The sequence below is a fragment of the Ranitomeya imitator genome, chromosome 8 (assembly GCF_032444005.1).
Source record: "Ranitomeya imitator isolate aRanImi1 chromosome 8, aRanImi1.pri, whole genome shotgun sequence".
Classification (NCBI taxonomy): domain Eukaryota; kingdom Metazoa; phylum Chordata; class Amphibia; order Anura; family Dendrobatidae; genus Ranitomeya; species Ranitomeya imitator.
Window position 1 is genome coordinate 30,597,862 of NC_091289.1, and position 23,132 is coordinate 30,620,993.

The 23,132-nt window shown below is 46.3% G+C and overlaps 1 protein-coding gene across 7 annotated transcripts in view; it reads right to left on the reverse strand.

The window, feature by feature from the left end:
- Positions 1 to 18,868: 18,868 nt before the first annotated feature.
- SLMAP (sarcolemma associated protein) overlaps positions 18,869 to 23,132 on the reverse strand; it is a 105,810-nt gene continuing 101,546 nt past the window's right edge. For 4 of the 7 annotated variants that reach the window (XM_069736667.1, XM_069736670.1, XM_069736669.1 and 1 more), the window contains one exon: positions 18,869 to 19,198. In XM_069736667.1, the coding sequence (XP_069592768.1) occupies positions 19,109 to 19,198 (90 nt within the window). In that variant the 3' untranslated portion in view covers positions 18,869 to 19,108. Of the gene's footprint in view, positions 19,199 to 22,197; positions 22,288 to 23,132 lie in introns of all 7 variants that reach the window. The other 3 variants (XM_069736668.1, XM_069736666.1, XM_069736671.1) reach the window with 1 other exon arrangement.

Sequence of the window (23,132 nt, forward strand, 5' to 3'; positions counted from 1 at the left end):
GACAGTACCACACAGCGCAGGCGCCGGATTTCATGCGAAAACAGCGCGGAGGGGGCGGCGCACAGAGCCCCTGAAGATTTGAGTGACGGCAGTGTGGCGTTTCAAGCAGGGGGGTTAAGACCTGCCTCCAGGTCTAAAGAAAGGTATTTTGGAGAAGTTATAAAACACTTTATTTTGGGAATAAATGCACCAAAAACTAAAAGAGCCACCTTGTTAGAATGCAGCATTACTGCTGCACAAGGTGGCTCTTTTAGTTTATAACGGCTGGGGGGGGGGGGGGGTGACAGTGACCCTTTAAACATTATTGTTATTGGGGCACTCAGAGCACTGAGACCATCAAAATTTCATATGTGGTATTATTACTTTTTAGGGACAAAATGTGGAGGGCACTAGCACAGGGCATTAATGTTTTCTAGGGGTGAATTTTATTATCTAGAGAGCACAAATGAGTCATTATTACTATGTATGGGGCTCAGTGATGGCATTACTATGTGGGGCGGCACCATTATTGTACTACACAGCCGGTGCAGTAATAGGGACACATACGGCAGCAGCGGCTCAGTATTGGGGTATCAGCAGAATGATTAGCTTGTGCAGGTTGGGAATAGATATGGACGGTGCTGGAAATGTGAGACGTATGATGTGTCTTTGTTGTAATCTCTGCAGAGAAGTCCTGGCTGGAGAACTTCAGATGGAAAAGATGGGAAAAGTGAACAACTCCATATAAGAAAGACCATCAGCTGTAAGTCACCATCTAAAACTGTCCAGTGATCTCTTATATGGTCTGCAGGACTGATATCTACCACTATATGGTCTCCATATAGTAATATCAGTGTTTGTTTTTGTCTATAGATGTACTAGCTATTGAACCCGTTCTACGCCCGGGTGGCGAGCATTTATATTGGTATATTGTCTCCATCATGGTATGTGCTGCTCCATCCTGCGTCCCCATCCTGTCATGCGCTGCTCCATCCTGCGTCCCCATCCTGTCATGTGCTGCTCCATCCTGCATCCCCATCCTGTCATGCGCTGCTCCATCCTGCGTCCCCATCCTGTCATGTGCTGCTCCATCCTGCGTTCCCTTTCCTGTCATGCGCTGCTCCCATCCTGCGTCCCCATCCTGTCATGCGCTGCTCCCATCCTGCGTCCCCATCCTGTGATGCGCTGCTCCCATCCTGTGATGCGCTGCTCCCATCCTGCGTCCCCATCCTGTCATGTGCTGCTCCATCCTGCGTCCCCATCCTGTCATGCGCTGCTCCATCATGCGTCCCCATCCTGTCATGCGCTGCTCCATCCTGCGTCCCCATCCTTATGTGCTGCTGCATCCTGCGTCCCCATCCTTATGTGCTGCTGCATCCTGCGTCCCCATCCTTATGTGCTGCTGCATCCTGCGTCCCCATCCTTATGTGCTGCTCCATCCTGCGTCCCCATACTGTTATGTGCTGCTCCATCCTGTGTCCCCATCCTTATGTGCTGCTCCATCCTGCGTCCCCATCCTTATGTGCTGCTACATCCTGCATCCCCATCCTTATGTCCTGCTCCATCCTGCGTCCCCATACTGTTATGTGCTGCTCCATCCTGCGTCCCCATCCTTATGTGCTGCTCCATCCTGCGTCCCCATCCTTATGTGCTGCTCCATCCTGCGTCCCCATACTGTTATGTGCTGCTCCATCCTGTGTCCCCATCCTTATGTGCTGCTCCATCCTGCGTCCCCATCCTTATGTGCTGCTCCATCCTGCGTCCCCATCCTTATGTGCTGCTGCATCCTGCGTCCCCATCCTTATGTGCTGCTGCATCCTGCGTCCCCATCCTTATGTGCTGCTGCATCCTGCGTCCCCATCCTTATGTGCTGCTCCATCCTGCGTCCCCATCCTTATGTACTGCTGCATCCTGCATCCCCATCCTTATGTGCTGCTGCATCCTGCGTCCCCATCCTTATGTTCATGCTGCATCCTGCGTCCCCATCCTTATGTGCTGCTGCATCCTGCGTCCCCATCCTTATGTGCTGCTGCATCCTGCGTCCCCATCCTTATGTGCTGCTGCATCCTGCGCCCCCATCCTTATGTGCTGCTGCATCCTGCGTCCCCATCCTTATGTGCTGCTGCATCCTGCGTCCCCATCCTTATGTTCATGCTGCATCCTGCGTCCCCATCCTTATGTCCTGCTCCATCCTGCGTCCCCATACTGTTATGTGCTGCTCCATCCTGCGTCCCCATCCTTATGTGCTGCTCCATCCTGCGTCCCCATCCTTATGTGCTGCTCCATCCTGCGTCCCCATCCTTATGTCCTGCTCCATCCTGCGTCCCCATCCTTATGTCCTGCTCCATCCTGCGTCCCCATACTGTTATGTGCTGCTCCATCCTGCGTCCCCATCCTTATGTGCTGCTCCATCCTGCGTCCCCATCCTTATGTCCTGCTCCATCCTGCGTCCCCATCCTTATGTCCTGCTCCATCCTGCGTCCCCATACTGTTATGTGCTGCTCCATCATGCGTCCCCAACCTTATGTGCTGCTCCATCCTGCGTCCCCATCCTTATGTGCTGCTCCATCCTGCGTCCCCATACTGTTATGTGCTGCTCCATCCTGTGTCCCCATCCTTATGTGCTGCTCCATCCTGCGTCCCCATCCTTATGTGCTGCTCCATCCTGCGTCCCCATCCTTATGTGCTGCTCCATCCTGCGTCCCCATCCTTATGTGCTGCTCCATCCTGCGTCCCCATCCTTATGTCCTGCTCCATCTTGCGTCCCCATACTGTTATGTGCTGCTCCATCCTGTGTCCCCATCCTTATGTGCTGCTCCATCCTGCGTCCCCATCCTTATGTGCTGCTCCATCCTGCGTCCCCATCCTTATGTCCTGCTCCATCCTGCGTCCCCATCCTTATGTCCTGCTCCATCCTGCGTCCCCATACTGTTATGTGCTGCTCCATCCTGCGTCCCCATCCTTATGTGCTGCTCCATCCTGCGTCCCCATCCTTATGTGCTGCTCCATCCTGCGTCCCCATACTGTTATGTGCTGCTCCATCCTGTGTCCCCATCCTTATGTGCTGCTCCATCCTGCGTCCCCATCCTTATGTGCTGCTCCATCATGCGTCCCCATCCTTATGTGCTGCTGCATCCTGCGTCCCCATCCTTATGTGCTGCTGCATCCTGCGTCCCCATCCTTATGTGCTGCTGCATCCTGCGTCCCCATCCTTATGTGCTGCTCCATCCTGCGTCCCCATCCTTATGTACTGCTGCATCCTGCATCCCCATCCTTATGTGCTGCTGCATCCTGCGTCCCCATCCTTATGTTCATGCTGCATCCTGCGTCCCCATCCTTATGTGCTGCTGCATCCTGCGTCCCCATCCTTATGTGCTGCTGCATCCTGCGTCCCCATCCTTATGTGCTGCTGCATCCTGCGTCCCCATCCTTATGTGCTGCTCCATCCTGCGTCCCCATCCTTATGTGCTGCTGCATCCTGCGTCCCCATCCTTATGTGCTGCTGCATCCTGCGTCCCCATCCTTATGTGCTGCTGCATCCTGCGTCCCCATCCTTATGTTCATGCTGCATCCTGCGTCCCCATCCTTATGTCCTGCTCCATCCTGCGTCCCCATACTGTTATGTGCTGCTCCATCCTGCGTCCCCATCCTTATGTGCTGCTCCATCCTGCGTCCCCATCCTTATGTGCTGCTCCATCCTGCGTCCCCATCCTTATGTGCTGCTCCATCCTGCGTCCCCATCCTTATGTGCTGCTCCATCCTGCGTCCCCATCCTTATGTCCTGCTCCATCCTGCGTCCCCATACTGTTATGTGCTGCTCCATCCTGCGTCCCCATCCTTATGTGCTGCTCCATCCTGCGTCCCCATCCTTATGTGCTGCTCCATCCTGCGTCCCCATCCTTATGTGCTGCTCCATCCTGCGTCCCCATCCTTATGTGCTGCTCCATCCTGCGTCCCCATCCTTATGTCCTGCTCCATCCTGCGTCCCCATACTGTTATGTGCTGCTCCATCCTGCGTCCCCATCCTTATGTGCTGCTCCATCCTGCGTCCCCATCCTTATGTGCTGCTCCATCCTGCGTCCCCATCCTTATGTCCTGCTCCATCCTGCGTCCCCATCCTTATGTCCTGCTCCATCCTGCGTCCCCATACTGTTATGTGCTGCTCCATCCTGCGTCCCCATCCTTATGTGCTGCTCCATCCTGCGTCCCCATCCTTATGTCCTGCTCCATCCTGCGTCCCCATCCTTATGTCCTGCTCCATCCTGCGTCCCCATACTGTTATGTGCTGCTCCATCATGCGTCCCCATCCTTATGTGCTGCTCCATCCTGCGTCCCCATCCTTATGTGCTGCTCCATCCTGCGTCCCCATACTGTTATGTGCTGCTCCATCCTGCGTCCCCATCCTTATGTGCTGCTCCATCCTGCGTCCCCATCCTTATGTGCTGCTCCATCCTGCGTCCCCATCCTTATGTGCTGCTCCATCCTGCGTCCCCATCCTTATGTGCTGCTCCATCCTGCATCCCGATCCTTATGTGCTGCTCCATCCTGCGTCCCCATCCTTATGTCCTGCTCCATCCTGCGTCCCCATACTGTTATGTGCTGCTCCATCCTGTGTCCCCATCCTTATGTGCTGCTCCATCCTGCGTCCCCATCCTTATGTGCTGCTCCATCCTGCGTCCCCATCCTTATGTCCTGCTCCATCCTGCGTCCCCATCCTTATGTCCTGCTCCATCCTGCGTCCCCATACTGTTATGTGCTGCTCCATCCTGCGTCCCCATCCTTATGTCCTGCTCCATCCTGCGTCCCCATCCTTATGTGCTGCTCCATCCTGCGTCCCCATCCTTATGTCCTGCTCCATCCTGTGTCCCCATCCTTATGTCCTGCTCCATCCTGCGTCCCCATACTGTTATGTGCTGCTCCATCATGTGTCCCCATCCTTATGTGCTGCTCCATCCTGCGTCCCCATCCTTATGTCCTGCTCCATCCTGCGTCCCCATCCTTATGTCCTGCTCCATCCTGCGTCCCCATACTGTTATGTGCTGCTCCATCATGTGTCCCCATCCTTATGTGCTGCTCCATCCTGCGTCCCCATCCTTATGTGCTGCTCCATCCTGCGTCCCCATACTGTTATGTGCTGCTCCATCCTGTGTCCCCATCCTTATGTGCTGCTCCATCCTGCGTCCCCATCCTTATGTGCTGCTCCATCCTGCGTCCCCATCCTTATGTGCTGCTCCATCCTGCGTCCCCATCCTTATGTGCTGCTCCATCCTGCGTCCCCATCCTTATGTCCTGCTCCATCCTGCGTCCCCATACTGTTATGTGCTGCTCCATCCTGTGTCCCCATCCTTATGTGCTGCTCCATCCTGCGTCCCCATCCTTATGTGCTGCTCCATCCTGCGTCCCCATCCTTATGTCCTGCTCCATCCTGCGTCCCCATACTGTTATGTGCTGCTCCATCCTGCGTCCCCATCCTTATGTGCTGCTCCATCCTGCGTCCCCATCCTTATGTCCTGCTCCATCCTGCGTCCCCATACTGTTATGTGCTGCTCCATCCTGTGTCCCCATCCTTATGTGCTGCTCCATCCTGCGTCCCCATCCTTATGTGCTGCTCCATCCTGCGTCCCCATCCTTATGTGCTGCTCCATCCTGCGTCCCCATCCTTATGTGCTGCTCCATCCTGCGTCCCCATCCTTATGTCCTGCTCCATCCTGCGTCCCCATACTGTGATGTGCTGCTCCATCCTGCGTCCCCATCCTTATGTGCTGCTCCATCCTGCGTCCCCATCCTTATGTGCTGCTCCATCCTGCGTCCCCATCCTTATGTGCTGCTCCATCCTGCGTCCCCATCCTTATGTGCTGCTCCATCCTGCGTCCCCATCCTTATGTGCTGCTCCATCCTGCGTCCCCATCCTTATGTGCTGCTCCATCCTGCGTCCCCATCCTTATGTCCTGCTCCATCCTGCGTCCCCATCCTTATGTCCTGCTCCATCCTGCGTCCCCATACTGTTATGTGCTGCTCCATCCTGCGTCCCCATCCTTATGTGCTGCTCCATCCTGCGTCCCCATCCTTATGTGCTGCTCCATCCTGCGTCCCCATCCTTATGTCCTGCTCCATCCTGCGTCCCCATCCTTATGTCCTGCTCCATCCTGCGTCCCCATACTGTTATGTGCTGCTCCATCCTGCGTCCCCATCCTTATGTGCTGCTCCATCCTGCGTCCCCATCCTTATGTGCTGCTCCATCCTGCGTCCCCATCCTTATGTCCTGCTCCATCCTGCGTCCCCATACTGTTATGTGCTGCTCCATCATGCGTCTCCATCCTTATGTGCTGCTCCATCCTGCGTCCCCATCCTTATGTGCTGCTCCATCCTGCGTCCCCATACTGTTATGTGCTGCTCCATCCTGTGTCCCCATCCTTATGTGCTGCTCCATCCTGCGTCCCCATCCTTATGTGCTGCTCCATCCTGCGTCCCCATCCTTATGTGCTGCTCCATCCTGCGTCCCCATCCTTATGTGCTGCTCCATCCTGCGTCCCCATCCTTATGTGCTGCTCCATCCTGCGTCCCCATCCTTATGTGCTGCTCCATCCTGCGTCCCCATCCTTATGTGCTGCTCCATCCTGCGTCCCCATCCTTATGTGCTGCTCCATCCTGCGTCCCCATCCTTATGTGCTGCTCCATCCTGCGTCCCCATCCTTATGTGCTGCTCCATCCTGCGTCCCCATCCTTATGTGCTGCTCCATCCTGCGTCCCCATCCTTATGTGCTGCTCCATCCTGCGTCCCCATACTGTTATGTGCTGCTCCATCCTGCGTCCCCATCCTTATGTGCTGCTCCATCCTGCGTCCCCATCCTTATGTGCTGCTCCATCCTGCGTCCCCATCCTTATGTGCTGCTCCATCCTGCGTCCCCATCCTTATGTCCTGCTCCATCCTGCGTCCCCATACTGTTATGTGCTGCTCCATCCTGCGTCCCCATCCTTATGTGCTGCTCCATCCTGCGTCCCCATCCTTATGTGCTGCTCCATCCTGCGTCCCCATACTGTTATGTGCTGCTCCATACTGTGTCCCCATCCTTATGTGCTGGTCCATCCTGCGTCCCCATCCTTATGTGCTGCTCCATCCTGCGTCCCCATCCTTATGTGCTGCTCCATCCTGCGTCCCCATCCTTATGTGCTGCTGCATCCTGCGTCCCCATCCTTATGTGCTGCTCCATCCTGCGTCCCCATACTGCCTCTGACCCGCTCGGCGCCGAGTGCTGGGGGGCCTGAGCAGGCGGGGACACCGGCGCGCTGTGGGGGTCAGGTACCGGTATCGCCGCCAGCTCAGGCCCCCCCAGCACTTACTATACTCACCTGTCCGGCGTTCCATCGCTGAGCGCCGCCATCTTCCCGGTCTCCTGGCTGTGACTGTTCAGTCAGAGGGCGGCGCCGGCGCGCATTAAGCGCGTCATCGCGCCCTCTGAACTGAAGGCCACAGACCGAAGACCGGGAAGATGGCGCCGCTCAGCGATGGAACGGGGACAGGTGAATATAGGCCGATACTCACCCTCCTGGCGGTCCCTGCTTCTGCGGTGGAGATCGCGGTGTGTGTTCAGTGTGAACGCACACCGCGATCTCCCGGGAGCGTCGCTCTGTGAGGCCCAGACTGCGCCGGCGCTTGCGCAGTCTATAGAGGCTTCGGACAGAGTGACGCTCCCAGCGTTATATTATAGATTTTCAGTCAGAGTGCGGTCATCTGCTGATGTTCCTCTATGCTCACAATTAGGGTGCACTACGTAACTGTAGTCAGGGGTACTTGGTTAGGGGCCCACTCAGAATTTTCGCCCCCCCCCCCCTAAGCTAAAACCCTAGCTACGCCTCTGGGGTGAATACTTTCTCAAATCACTGTAAAAATAAATCTATAGATATATTTAGTGGTTGAAAAAATTTTTGTGAACCTTTGTTAGAACTTTTTTTTTTTTTTTTAATGTGGTCAATTTTGGGGTACAAAGGACTTTTGATCTCTTTATTGCATATTTTAATGTAACTGAATTGACTGAAAAATGGCAATTTTAGAGTTTGGATTTCCGTTTTCTTTACACCTTTTCACTCCAAATCAGTACATTGTGACATCAACGCATAAAGACTGCAGAAAAGCCGGGGTTGGGAAAGCCACATATGGCTTTATCTCACTGCACCCAATAAAGTGATTTGCAAAGTTTCATAACTTTGTGTACTGGACAAAAATATATATTAAAGTTTATGTTTTAAGTAAGCAGTATTGGTGTGCGGTGATAGTAATGAGTGCTGGCGCAGTCCTCGCCGTCACGGCCTATTAGCAGCGTCCTAAGTGTATATATTTGGGAGCTGGTCTATAACAAGCTCTGACGAGATAAAAGAAATATTTCGCATTACTGGAAGAGAAGCCGCGTGATACATGAGACGGCATTAACTGCAGCACTATAGGCAGAGCGTGAGGTCATCATCTTCCTGTAAACCAGTTACCTCATGGTCTGTAGCACCTAACATATAAATACAGGCAGTCAGGAGTCTGGTATGTACGGCGGCCATAGTGCCGGGGGACCGGATGCATCTTTATACGCACACTGAACACTTACAGGTTTCCTTAAAGGGTATGTGCACCTTTAACCATCCTAAGTGACCTTACGTAATGGGCGCAACCTCAAAAACTCACCCAACGCTCATTGTGGTTCCTCCTGAAGAATATGAAACTTTGAAAAATAAACTCATTTACACCATTTTCAGCCTCCTACTACATTCTGGACCATTGGATTTATATCCTCTTACTTCCAGTACTCTCAAGAGAGACAGCCGGCACAGGTGAGGCCACGCCGTGAGGTCCTGAAGACCACAGAGTGGTGGTGGGGCAGGGAGCTGAAGGCTCATGGCTCCCTGCTCCACCACAAGATCCAGCTGTATCAGTGCCATGTTAAATGTGGCACTAGTAAGACGACCGGGGCGTGTGCACTGCCCTGAACAACCTTCTCTCTAGTTACCCCACTCCTTTATGCTTTTAAGATTTTGAGCCTCTGTTGTGTCCCTACTGCACCCATGCTGGTAGGGGGGATAGCTTACTGATCGCTATGGGAAAGACCACAGAGACCTGCAACAATCCAAAGAACAGGGATATGCAGACCCCTCATCATGAATAGAGCGGACGTGCACATGCTCGGCCTCCGCTCCATTCATTGTCTATGAGACTGCCAGAAAGAGGGGCGGTGCTAAGCTTTCTCCAGAAGTCCCATAGACAATGAATGGACCAGAAGTAACAAAATAAATAAATTAATAAAGAAAAATGCACACTTCCACTCAATTCAGTATTTGGCTCTGTTCTCTGGATCCCTGGGGGTCTTAAAGGGTTATTACTAAAATTTCCATTAAAGTCCACGTGTAGCACTTATTTTTTTGCAGCATATCCATGGGAAAATTTGCACATATTACATCAATGTAGCTGGGAATAGAAGGTAGGAAATTTGCAATATTTCTGCAGGCACGCTCTAATTGCTGTGCAGGTTTTTTTGCAGGTACAGGTGGATCGGGCTTTTCTTTAAACTCCATTCATGTGTATGTTATTGTAAATGTTAACACATGGGGGTGGCGGTGGCATGGGGGGTGGGGTCAGAACAGTTAATAATTTAAGAAATAGAAGTACAGAGAGGAACATAAAGTGCATGTATACTAATGCCAGAAGCCTCGCCAACAAAATGGACGAATTAGAACTAATGTTGTTGGAGCATAATTATGACATGGTGGGGATATCTGAAACGTGGCTGGATGAGAGCCATGACTGGGCTGTTAACTTGCAGGGCTATAGCCTGTTCAGAAATGACCGTACAGATAAGCGAGGGGGAGGGGTGTGTCTATATGTAAAATCATCCTTAAAACCCATCCTGCGCGATAATATAGGTGAATTTAATGAAAATGTAGAATCCCTGTGGGTGGAGATAAGGGGAGGGGGAAAAAATAATAAATTACTGATAGGGGTTTGTTATAAATCTCCAAAAGTAATGGAAGCAATGGAGAATATCCTCGTAAAGCAAATAGATGAAGCTGCGACTCAAGGAGAAGTCATTATTATGGGGGACTTCAACTACCCTGAAATAGATTGGGGAACAGAAACCTGCAGTTCCAGCAAAGGTAATCGGTTTTTGACAATTATGAGAGACAATTACCTTTCACAACTGGTTCAGGACCCAACAAGAAGGGGGGCACTGCTAGACCTAATATTAACCAACAGGCCAGACCGCATATCAAATATAAGGGTTGGGGGTCACTTGGGAAATAGCGATCACAAAATAATAAGTTTTCATGTATCCTTTAAAAAGATGTGTAGTAGAGGGGTTACAAGGACACTAAACTTCAGGAGGGCAAATTTCCAACGGATGAGAGAGGATCTTGGTGCAATTAACTGGGACGATATCCTGAGACACAAAAATACACAAAGAAAATGGGAGACGTTTATTAGCATCCTGGATAGGACCTGTGCACAGTATATACCGTATGGGAATAAACATACTAGAAATAGGAGGAAACCAATATGGCTAAATAGAGCTGTAAGGGGCGCAATAAGTGACAAAAAGAAAGCATTTAGAGAATTAAAGGAAGTAGGTAGTGAGGAGGCATTAAATAAACAGAAAATTAAATAAATTCTGTAAAAAGCAAATCAAGGCAGCAAAGATTGAGACAGAGAGACTCATTGCCAGAGAGAGTAAAAATAATCCTAAAATATTCTTTAACTACATAAATAGTAAGAAACTAAAAAATGATAGTGTTGGCACCCTTAAAAATAGTCTGGGTGAGATGGTGGATGAGGATGAGGAAAAAGCCAATATGCTAAATGACTTTTTTTCATCAGTATTTACACAAGAAAATCCCATGGCAGACAAAATGTCTAGTGATAAAAATTCCCAATTAAATGTCACCTGCTTAACCCAGCAGGAAGTGCGGCGGCGTCTAAAAATCACTAAAATTGACAAATCTCCGGGCCCGGATGGGATACACCCTCGAGTACTGCAGGAATTAAGTACAGTCATTGATAGACCATTATTTTTAATCTTTAAAGACTCCATAATAACAGGGTCTGTGCCGCCGGACTGGCGTATAGCAAATGTGGTGCCAATATTCAAAAAGGGGACAAAAACTGAACTCGGAAATTATAGGCCAGTAAGCTTAACCTCTACTGTGGGTAAAATCCTGGAGGGCATTCTAAGGGACGCTATACTGGAGTATCTGAAGAGGAATAACCTCATGACCCAGTATCAGCACGGGTTTACTAGGGACCGCTCATGTCAGACTAATTTGATCAGTTTCTATGAAGAGGTAAGTTCCGGATTGGACCAAGGGAACCCAGTGGATGTAGTGTATATGGACTTTTCAAAAGCTTTTGATATGGTGCCACACAAAAGGTTGATACATAAAATGAGAATAATGGGGATAGGGGAAAATATGTGCAAGTGGGTTGAGAGCTGGCTCAGGGATAGGAAACAAAGGGTGGTTATTAATGGAGCACACTCGGACTGGGTAGCGGTTAGCAGTGGGGTACCACAGGGGTCAGTATTGGGCCCTCTTCTTTTTAACATATTTATTAATGACCTTGTAGGGGGCATTCAGAGTAGAATTTCAATATTTGCAGATGACACTAAACTCTGCAGGGTAATCAATACAGAGGAGGACAATTTTATATTACAGGATGATTTATGTAAACTAGAAGCTTGGGCTGATAAATGGCAAATGAGCTTTAATGGGGATAAATGTAAGGTCATGCACTTGGGTAGAAGTAATAAGATGTATAATTATGTGCTTAATTCTAAAACTCTGGGCAAAACCGTCAATGAAAAAGACCTGGGTGTATGACAAACTTAAATTCAGTGGCCAGTGTCAGGCAGCTGCTGCAAAGGCAAATAAAATAATGGGATGCATTAAAAGAGGCATAGATGCTCATGAGGAGAACATAATTTTACCTCTATACAAGTCACTAGTTCGACCACACTTAGAATACTGTGCACAGTTCTGGTCTCCGGTGTATAAGAAAGACATAGCTGAACTGGAGCGGGTGCAGAGAAGAGCGACCAAGGTTATTAGAGGACTGGGGGGTCTGCAATACCAAGATAGGTTATTACACTTGGGGCTATTTAGTTTGGAAAAGCGAAGACTAAGGGGTGATCTTATTTTAATGTATAAATATATGAGGGGACAGTACAAAGACCTTTCTGATGATCTTTTTAATCATAGACCTGAAACAGGGACAAGGGGGCATCCTCTGCGGTTGGAGGAAAAAAGGTTTAAGCATAATAACAGACGCGGATTCTTTACTGTAAGAGCAGTGAGACTATGGAACTCTCTGCCGTATGATGTTGTAATGAGTGATTCATTACTTAAATTTAAGAGGGGACTGGATACCTTTCTGGAAAAGTATAATGTTACAGGGTATATACACTAGATTCCTTGATAGGGCGTTGATCCAGGGAACTAGTCTGATTGCCGTATGTGGAGTCTGGAAGGAATTTTTTTCCCCAATGTGGAGCTTACTCTTTGCCACATGGGTTTTTTTTGCCTTCCTCTGGATCAACATGTTAGGGCATGTTAGGTTAGGCTGTGGGTTGAACTAGATGGACATATAGTCTTCCTTCAACCTTAATAACTATGTCTATATGCAGCCTTGAGGTTCTCCATACAGATGAGGTTCCTACCTAGATGTGCTTGTCACACACACTTTTTTTTCACCACTTATAGAGATCTGATGTGCTTGGCAATTTTTTTTACAGAATCTCCATGTTTTTTTTCTTTTCTGTAGGGTGACAAGCACCTACAACGCCATGCGAACACTTACATATCTACAGCCATCTTAATAGGTCTTCTATGTTCCATACTTTTGCCCATTTGAAGCGCACACGTAAAGGAATGGCCTAAAAGCCTCATTCAGACAGCTGTAATGTGAGGTTTTAGCTTCTGTATAATGGCCACAAGTCCTTCTCTAGGATCCTCTTAGTTCAGGCTTAAGAAGTAATGTGTTATGTTTTTATTTTCATAAAGCAATAGCATAAATTAAAATAAGAAACTCTGACATCTCTTATTACACATCTGCTTCTTTCTCCTCCTGGACTGCTCATTCATTCTCAATTCAAGGGTAACAATTATTCATTGACTACAGATTTTCCCATTACTGAGACTGTTGGTGCTCATAAAGTTCTACGGAGAACTTGCACCAGAACATCTGTCGTTCTCTGGCTTCTTCACCCTCCATAGAATTTTACAAGCACCAACTGTCAGTCAGTAACGAGAAAATGTACATTCGCCAAGTACAGATTTTATCCATGAATCGAGAGCGAGAGATCTAGGCAGAGAAAGATTTCTACGCTACAATAAATTACAAAGTTTCTTATTTTCATGCGTACTATTGATTTACGAAACATTAAAATGATGGTCACGCTGAGGCCCAGACACCAATGATTTTCTCATATGCAAAAAAAAAAAAAAAAAAAGAGATTTATATATCCATCTCTGTACTGTATATAATACAATGAAATAATATTAAGAAATATACTACTATAAAAATATAAACATTAAAAATAAATATATATTAATAAAATATTACTATACTAATATAATAAAACAATATATTAATATAATATATTTATTACTATGTTTATACTTTATTAATCTATTTATATTAGTATATTTTATTAATATATAATAAAACATTAATATATTTATAACATACACATGAATATAATAAAATTTACTAATATAAAATATATTTATATTAAAATCATAATATATTAACATAAAATGTTAATATAAACTATATTAATGAAACAGAAAATTAGCTATAACCACGCCAGCTATGAAATAGCATATTGATGCGTTTCAATCATTAGTGACACTTCTCACACATCCACATCAACAAAATAAACTCGCCACGTGGAAATTCCAGAGTAAAGTTATTTATTAAATCATGCACATCACAATTGTTAGTGCAAATAGTTTAATCTGTAATCTGTGCTCCAGAGATTCTATGGAACCATTTTTTTTTTATATCTTTACAAAATAGATTTAAAACAAATTATTTACTTTAAAAAAATGTCATTCTGAACCTTTTCTTCGTAGCGTTTCAGAACAATATTTGCAATAACCTATATACAAGAGGTACCGGGTACCACTGGCATAGGAGGGTCGTGGTTGGGGTGGCTTGCGGTGGTGGAGAGTTAATGAGAAACGCATGTTATGTGCACGTGCCAGTCCAAAAACCGCAAAAAAAAAAAATCTCCCGCGAAGGAAACTGCGGTGGACGTGGCTAGAAGGATTATCCTATAGATTCCTATGCTTCTGTCTATGAACATCCAGCAATAGACGAGAGATCTGAAGGCAGCGTGCTATCTAGCAAACACACATGAACATATATCGGCTTGTCTGATACCACGACGCATGGAGTCAGGAGCTGCAGCCATCAGCAACAAATAGGGAGACTGTCAGCAGAAAATGACTGTCCAAACAAAGCCCAGGCAATCTGAGACCTTCTTCACCTACCTCGGACTCCTGTACAGAAGTGGATCAACGTGGAGATAGAAAGAAAACGAGTAGGTGCTGCTTAATTGTTTTTTTTTTTTATTGTTTGCAGATGTGCTTGGTCTGAACAGTCGTTTTCTGCCGACAGACTTTTTTTTTTTTGTAAAACGGGCACCGGACGGCTGATGATTGCAGCACCACGACTGGCGATGATTGCGTTAATGCGGCCCCATGCAGCGAACGACCACCAATGATTGAAAAAAGTTTTCATATACTAGAAATTATTAGAATGGAAAAAGAAAAAACAGGTTTATGTTTTTGTTTTATTTCTTCAAAAAATATCCACCAAGGAAGCTCTCCGACCATCGGAAACCCACTTACCAGGGAACGGTAGACCCCCGAACCTCCTCATATTCCGCTGATACTATGTACACAGTGCACAGTGGATGTGCGGCCAGCCCAGGCATTTACAAGGTGTAGTGATGTGGCATGAAAATGTGCGAGAACGCGTCGGGGTGGGGGGTCTTTGCGTCACTACAAATGCGGAGGGGAATAATGGGGGACAGGAGGACGTTTTTAATTCAATAATCACTATGAGATCTGTACAGAAATCCTAGGGGTAGAACGGGAGGTCCGCGAGTCGTGAATCCCACGATGATATGGGGGCGCCCAAGTCTAACGTAGTCCGCAAGAAGAGAAGTACATAAAAAAAAAAAAAAGTATCTTACATGATTGGGACATGATAATGGAGAACACAGCCTTTACATATGGATACTATGTGCACGGGTTTCAATCAGTTTTGGCCCCTGATGAATCCAGTCCTACAGCTTTGATCAGGTGAGGAAATTTAGCCCTGGTTTCCAAAAAAAAATATTAAAAAAAACAAAACAAAAAACACGAACAATCCAGATGAATGAAGCATTTACAGGTCATCCACGAGTCCCGCATATCTGATTAGCGTCACGGCTCGTCAAAACAGGATCACATAACAGGATCACATGGCTCTTCCCTTCCACTCTACCAGCAGCGGATTACATCCCGGGGGTCACAGGCAGCAGAACAAGAGTTGAGGCTTCAGGCGGGCGTTTCATACACAGCATGGTAAGATCATGAGATCGACAGCTTTTTCTGCACAAAAATAACCCCCACGTTCAGGAGGACCACCAGAGCAACACGTTTTCATAGGTCAAATGAGAAAAAAAATTTTAAAAAAAGCTTACGGGTTTTCAACTCATATGCAAACATATGGGTCACCATGGTTACAGACTACAAACAACGTAGTCAGACTCCGCTCCTATTTCCTGCTGGTTCCTTTGATATATACTAACCTACCGTGTTTATGCTAGCAAGTAGTAGGGGATAAAGAAAAAGGTAACAAACTACACAAGGCTTGTTGGTAGACTACAGACACACACAGATCTGCATAGGAGCTGCAGACACAGAACGGAAGGGTTTTAGTTTACATATTTTTAAAAAAAAATTTTTATATAGGTAGGTGTGTGTGTGTGTGTGTGTGTGTGTGTGTGTGTGTGTGTGTGTGTATATATATATGTATGTATGTATGTATGTATACTCACCTACTCTTGGCGTGGTCCCTGCTTCCCCGGCGCCCCAGCTTCTTCCTGTACTGAGCGGTCACATGGTACCACTCATTACAGTAATGAATATGCGGCTCCACCTCCCATAGAGGTGGAGCCGCATATTCATTACTGTAATGAGTGGGAACGGTGACTGCTCAGTACAGGAAGAAGCTGGGGCGTCGGGGAAGCAGGGACTGCACCGCGCCAGGACCAGGTGAGTATACAGGGAGGGGGAGCGCTGCGCGATAGTCACCTTTCCTCGTTCCGTGCGTCGCTCTGTCTTCAGCAGTGACGCTCAGGTCAGAGGGCGCAGTGACATGGTTAGTGCGCGCCCTCTGCTGAACGTCAGTGCGGAAGATGGAGCCGCACCGGAACGAGGAGCAGGTAACTATTGAAAGTGTCGGGGGCCAGAGCGACGGAGAGGTGAGTATGTGATTATTTTTTTTTTATCGCAGCAACAGCAAATGGGGCAAGTGTCTGTATGGGGCATCTATGGGGCCATAAGGTTTGTGCAGCATTATATGGGGCCATAACATTTGTGCAGCACTAAATGGAGCCATAACATTTGTGCAGAACTATATGGAGCCATAACATTTGTGCAGCATTATATGGGGCAAGTGTCTGTATGGAGCATCTTATGGGGCCATAATCAAGGTTTGTGCAGCACTATATGGGGCAATTGTGTATATGGAGCATCTTATGGGGCCCTTATTAACCTTTTATGCAGCATTATATGGGGCATATTTTAATATGGAGCATCTTATGGGGCCATCATGAACTGTATGGAGCATTATATGGGGCTCCTGATTCAATATGGATATTCAAAAACACTTACCCTACTGATGTCTCAATTCATTTTACTTTTATTGGAATCTATTTTTACTTTTGACATTTACCGGTAGCTGCTGCATTTCCCACCCTAGGCTTATACTCGAGTCATTAAGTTTTTCTAGTTTTTTGTGGCAAAATTAGGGGGGGTCGGCTTATACTCGAGTATATACGATATATATATTTTTTTTAAATGTGTAAAGGTGGACATGGCCTATTAAGTAACATTAATGACACCTTTCATCTCGTACAAGCTTTAACCAATTAAAGACCAGGCCATTTTCTCCTGTTCCTAACCAGGCACATTCTGGGTATTTTTCATAAACGAGGTTCATACAGCTGTCCTCTTTATTTGTAGTTTGAATATTAAAAATTTTTGAAGCTTCCTTTTCATGATCGATGGGGCCTAATTTTTGGGATTTCCGAATGCATTTTTGTTTGTTTATCTGTGGAAAAATTAAGGAAATCTGTCTGTTTTTCACATTATATTTTATTTATTTTTTTTGTTTTTTGGCCTACTAAATTTTGCTCCCCTTTCCATATAAATTATTTTTATATATCGGACACATTTCTTCTCTAAAGCGGTATGGCTAATAATGATTTTTTTTTTTTTTTTTTTCATTTTTGCTCTGCTTTTCATATATTTTACACGTTGTTTCCTTTAGGTCATAAAAGACTTTTGGGGGAGCATTTTAACATTTAAATCCTTTTTTTTTTTTTTCAATCTGATTTCCCCTGTTAACTGGGGCCGGTATATTAGCCCCACTTACAGGGCAAATTCAGCCTCGTTGATATACAGCAGAACTTATTGGGTATCGTGGAATTCAGCAGCTCCTACTCCTATTTTTTTTTTTTAATACGACTGCCTACACCCAGCCTAAGTGATATCGGTAGCCATTAGTGAACAGCTGTCCGTTTTTCTTGCTCCTTGCCTTTAAGACTATACTTGGGGGGTGAAGCACACCTCAGAGGCCAAAGACATTACTTTCCCCAACAAAAATATACATTTTTATCTTCATCTGAAAATGTTTTGCTTTTTCGTTTCCTTCAAGTATAAACAGCTAATAAATAGTCACTGTATCCCATTAGGTTCTAGCGAACATTTTCTTAAAGGGACGGCTCTCGCCTGTTTCGTTACATCATCACACAGGTTTGGTTAGGAGAAACAACATTTTCTGGACCAGACGAATACCAGGAGTCAGGTGGGGCTGGAGGATTGTATAGATATCTAGGTTGTATTATTTTTGCTCTTTTTTAATTATTATTCTGTTTATTTCTTACTTTTTATAGTGGGGATTAAAAAGAATTAAATCTGCTCCAATAGTGGTCCAAAAGTATTTTGTGCATCCATGTAGTTTGTACCACCTTCATATTCTCATATATGTTGACTGCCATTGTGTGCTCACTAGTGACAAGCGACCGTGCAGATAAGGTGTTATATGAGGATGCTCAAGTCCCACCAGTGTCTTCTGTGTGCTTGAAATATTTGTTCAAGTCACTGCGGCTGCAAGTCTCGCGGTTGTTCGAAAGCCTAACAATCAGGCAATCCCTGCATGTGTTGCGTCTGTTTAACAGCTGCGGGGAGGTAAACATTTTTTGAGCACGCCGAAGACACTCGTTTAGCATCCGAGCATGCTCAGATAACACCTTATCCCAGCACGTTCGCTCATCACGTGTGCAGTGAGCAGACTGGGACCGCCTCTGCGATGTGGGGGAAAAAGTGGGCAAATCTGATCAGCTTATCAATGCCATACTTTAAGTGTATATTTTTTTTTATGGCAAAAAAAAAAATTAAAATAATAATAAAAATACAGTCTTTCATTCTTTACAATAAGATTCTACAGTAAAACATCCACAAACCCAAAACATCATAAATAATTTGGTACCAAGAAGCCTGCTGGAGGCCATAAAAGTATTTCCAATACCACCAAACTAGACTTTAAGAATCCCATGAATGTGGCAAGCAAGGTTCTGCCTACTGTAGGATAACGTCATGTGTTTATTCCCCTGTTGGACAAATACATATATTACAGTTTTAAAGCAATTGCCCTACTACGGATCTCTTTCAGAGATTTGTGAGTTTGAGTTTTTTAGTTTGTTGTTTTGTGTTTTTTTTTTTTTAAGAGGTAAAAAGGAAGAGTAAGGATCCGTTTTGTGTTCTCCAAACATGAGCGTCTGCCGGCTTCGATGGAGGATGGTACATGGCTTGATAAGCGGTCTCATGGTGCGCCTCTGCTGAGGCCGGGGTACAGCATCACGGCAGTCACAGCAACCAACACCGCTATCCCGGTCATCCAAGGCCACTGTCTCTGCGGGAAGAAGACGGCGTTAATATCCTTTAATGGAATATACATCTTTATTACCTTTTGCTTTGTTAGGTCCGGAAGCGGAATATCAGTTTTTATCCACATACTTGTCTAATTTTCCCTTTAATATATTTAATGTGAGAGCAGTATAATGTAGAGCAAGAGACCCTGATTTCAGGGATGTGTCACTTACTAAGCTGTGTGTTGCAGTTTCAAAACAATCAGTGGTTTATCAGCAGGAGATTATCTCTAGTGGACTAGGTGTCACCTGCACAGCAGTCAGGTTTATCTGTGTAACCCCGCCCCCATCACCGATTGGCAGCTTGCTGACAATGTAAACAGGAAGCTGCCAATTACATTTGTGGGCGGAGTTATACAGAGCTCAGCCTTCTGAGCACTGGTGTATGTAGAGCAGAGAAAACAGTGATTGTATCAAAACTGCACAATGATGTCCAGTAAGTGATACATCGCTGGAATCAGTGTCTCTGCCTCTACATTATGCTGCTCTCAGATTATACAGAGTACAGATTCCTTTTAGCACCTTTTCTAAAGAGATGCAGGGCTTATTCCTGCCCTACACAAAGTCCTATACTCATACATCTCCGATAGTAATGACTCACAGCCCAAACTATAGTATAGCAAGCGAATAATGTCGCCAAATGACGGGGAGGGATGATGTGGATAAGAAATGATCGACACAATGAGGATTTCGGCAAGAAGACGTTGACATGGGGCTGGTCCTAAAGAACAAGAAGTCCTTCACTGGGGGGTGGTCTGGGACGTAACGACTTCTGAAACTTTGCAAGCCACAGAAACGCCGCCGTTACTCGTGGAACCGGTATGAAGATCCCAGACATGAAAAAAGTGGAGGAATCGGTAAGAGGAGAACATTCGACTTAAGATCCTGTTTACACCACTAGTGTCAGGTCTTCAGAACGGTTTGGGGGGCATTTGATGGAAAGAACAAAGCATTGAGCAGCACGCTATGTAACCAAATGCATGCATGCATGGCTATTATTGCTTAGTTTTAAAGGGTTAATAGCACATTATTGCATGCGCCATAAATGTGTCTGACAGCTGTGGACAAGTATCTATCTCCAGAACTGGGAATCTGGGCCAGTGAGGCGGCCACAGGATGAATGGAGAGGTGGGCATGAGGGCGCCTCTCTACTTCTAAAGAAACTAGGACCCCCATGGATCAGGTCCCAATAGTGAACCAAAAAATAAAATAACCCCCCCCCCCCCAACATGTTTCTAAAGAAAGACTTCTCTTATGAACAGAATAATCCTCTACCCCTAATGTAAACTGCGATCTGTAAAAAATAATATCAGGATATTAATAGGTCACACAGCTAGGTATACCACATTGTGTTATTCCACAGATTACTGAGAGTTATTAGAACATACGAACAAACTCAGGAAAAAATGCCATGATGATTTCAAGCTAAAGAAATGTATAAGGGATAAAGCATTCAGAAAGGAATCGAAGCTGGAGAAAAACAACAATTGGGGTCTTCGGAGAATAAATCCATAATAATAATGACTTGCATGAAATTTTGCTATGGATTTACTGCGGATTTCACCCCCGTTATATTAAAAGTAAGGAATGCAGGGAATAAAAGAACAAAAAAAAAATTAAGTTTAAAAGCTGCAGCAAATCCGCAGCCATATAGTATAAATGCTAGAGATGGGCGAATCGATTCGCAGGACCCAGGTCCAGTATTTCATGGGCGCCCTGGATCCACCTAATACTTACCGGCATCCACAGCTCCTCTTTTGATTAGCCAGCCTGGTGTGACAGCCGTCGTGGTGTGACGCCCAGACAATGTTACGCCAGGCCGGCTAATCAAATAAGAGGAGCATGTATCAAAAAAGTAAAATACTGACTCACCACCGCAAAGAAAAACGCAAATCGTCCTCCTTTCAATGATGCTCGGTAATCTCCAGGCCGGTATAGTCGAGTAAACATATGATAACTTGCAATCCAGCATCATAGAAAAAAGTAAAAGTTCATTTATGCGGAATATAAAAAATTGAAAGCGAAAAATAACTAAAAACAAAACAAAAGACCATTGGTAGCTGACGCGTTTCCAATTCCCAAGACACCATAATTATATGACTTCATGATTAAGGATGTCCGAAATGCACACGTTGGCACACCTTCTGACTTAAGTGCCCTTAATAGTGATAAGCGAGCTCGGATAAGGTGTTATCTGAGCATGCTCGGGTGCTAATAGAGAGACTTCGGCGTGCTCAAAGAATATGTTCGAGTCCGGCGGCTGCTCGACAGCCATGACACATGCAGCAGCAGGGACTCAAACATATTTTTCGAGCACACTGAAGACAGTCGGTTAGAACTCGAGCATGCTCAGATAACACCTTATCCCAGCACGTTCGCTGATCACTACTAAGGACACTTACCGGAGACCAAAACGCGTTAGCCTCGTTTTTTTGTTTTTTTTTAATTGAGATGGTTCAATAAAGATGAACTTTTACCTTTTGCTGGATTGCAACATATATTTTTCTATTTCATCAAAAAAAATGAGCCAAGGATGCCGGCAGGTAGGAAGTGGATCGCAGGGATCTGGTCCAGCGTGCGGCACAGACTACTGACCTGGGTCCAGTGACCTGATTGGCTCATCTCTAACATATTGACTATATATTCTAACAATATCCCATTCACTGAAGATATATAAACAGGACATGTAAATATTTATTTAGTGGCTCGTTATTGCTGTAGTATCCATCTTGGCAATTTGCTAGAGCAGCGCAGCTTCTGCCGCCTTTCTGAACGCTTCATTTCCAGCACGGAGACCACGATGACGATACTGGAGGAGAAGTCAGTGTTTAGCGCACACAGGAAGAGACAGACAGATGTTAATGGTTAGTAAATCCCGGGTTAGTCTGGCGGGGACAGCGCGTCCTGCTACCTGACCATGCACTAATGTTACACAGATGGGTCATGTAGTGGACAGTGGAGGACAGACAAGAGCAGTGTGTACCTTTCTCTACCACAACAGGCCGTAACACCAATACAGGATAGCCACGAATACGCCGAAGAATACGGCTGGGACGGGAAGTAACGCGGAAGGCTGAAGAAGGGAAGGGATATTAAAAATCACTCAGGTGCTCCAATCAACATAAAGCCAGAGAACGTGATCGGACACAGATCAATCAACCTGCGAGTATTGGATTCAGAACATCTCATAGATTAGTAATGCAAATCATGGGGAGCAAATTTTGGCATGTGCTCCTGAAGCTCCTCATTTCCAGAATGGACCGGTGTTCCAGAATCTCGCCAGACTAGAAGATAAAGTCTGGAGGACACCAGTAAGAACACACTGGGATAGGCCAGGGTAACGGTCCTTTGGCTGGGATATGTGGGCATCTTTTCTATCCTTTCCACTTGGCACAAGATGTTCAAATTTGGGCAGTAAGTAATGCATATGTTTTTTTCCCCCCCGAGCTGCTCATCTCATTCGCCTCAACTGGAGACTTCTTGAGCCAAGTTGAAAGTTAGAGAAGGAAACATCTGTACTTCCATGATCACCGACATCATCTCTGACCTGATCTGTCAACTCTGTAAATGGAAAAACACTTATTACATGTAGCATGGAGTAATGGTAAAATAACCCGGCCCACAGTCTGAAGTTCTGGAAATGACCCAGGAAGAGGCCACCGGAAGCTGCCAGTGCATTGGGCCATTGGAATGTATACCGTATTTTTTGGACTTAAGACAAACTTTTAAACAAGAAAAACTCTTGCTAGAAAGTGAGCGTGTCTTATAGCCTGAAGGCAGCTTCCTGTGATGGGAGGAGAACGCAGACACCAAGTCCTTCCTGATCACAGAGAGAACGGCTCTCCTCCTGCCCGATACTGATGGATGTGGTCAATGCAGAGCAGGAGAGGAAGCTGCCAGGGACTGCACGGAGACTGC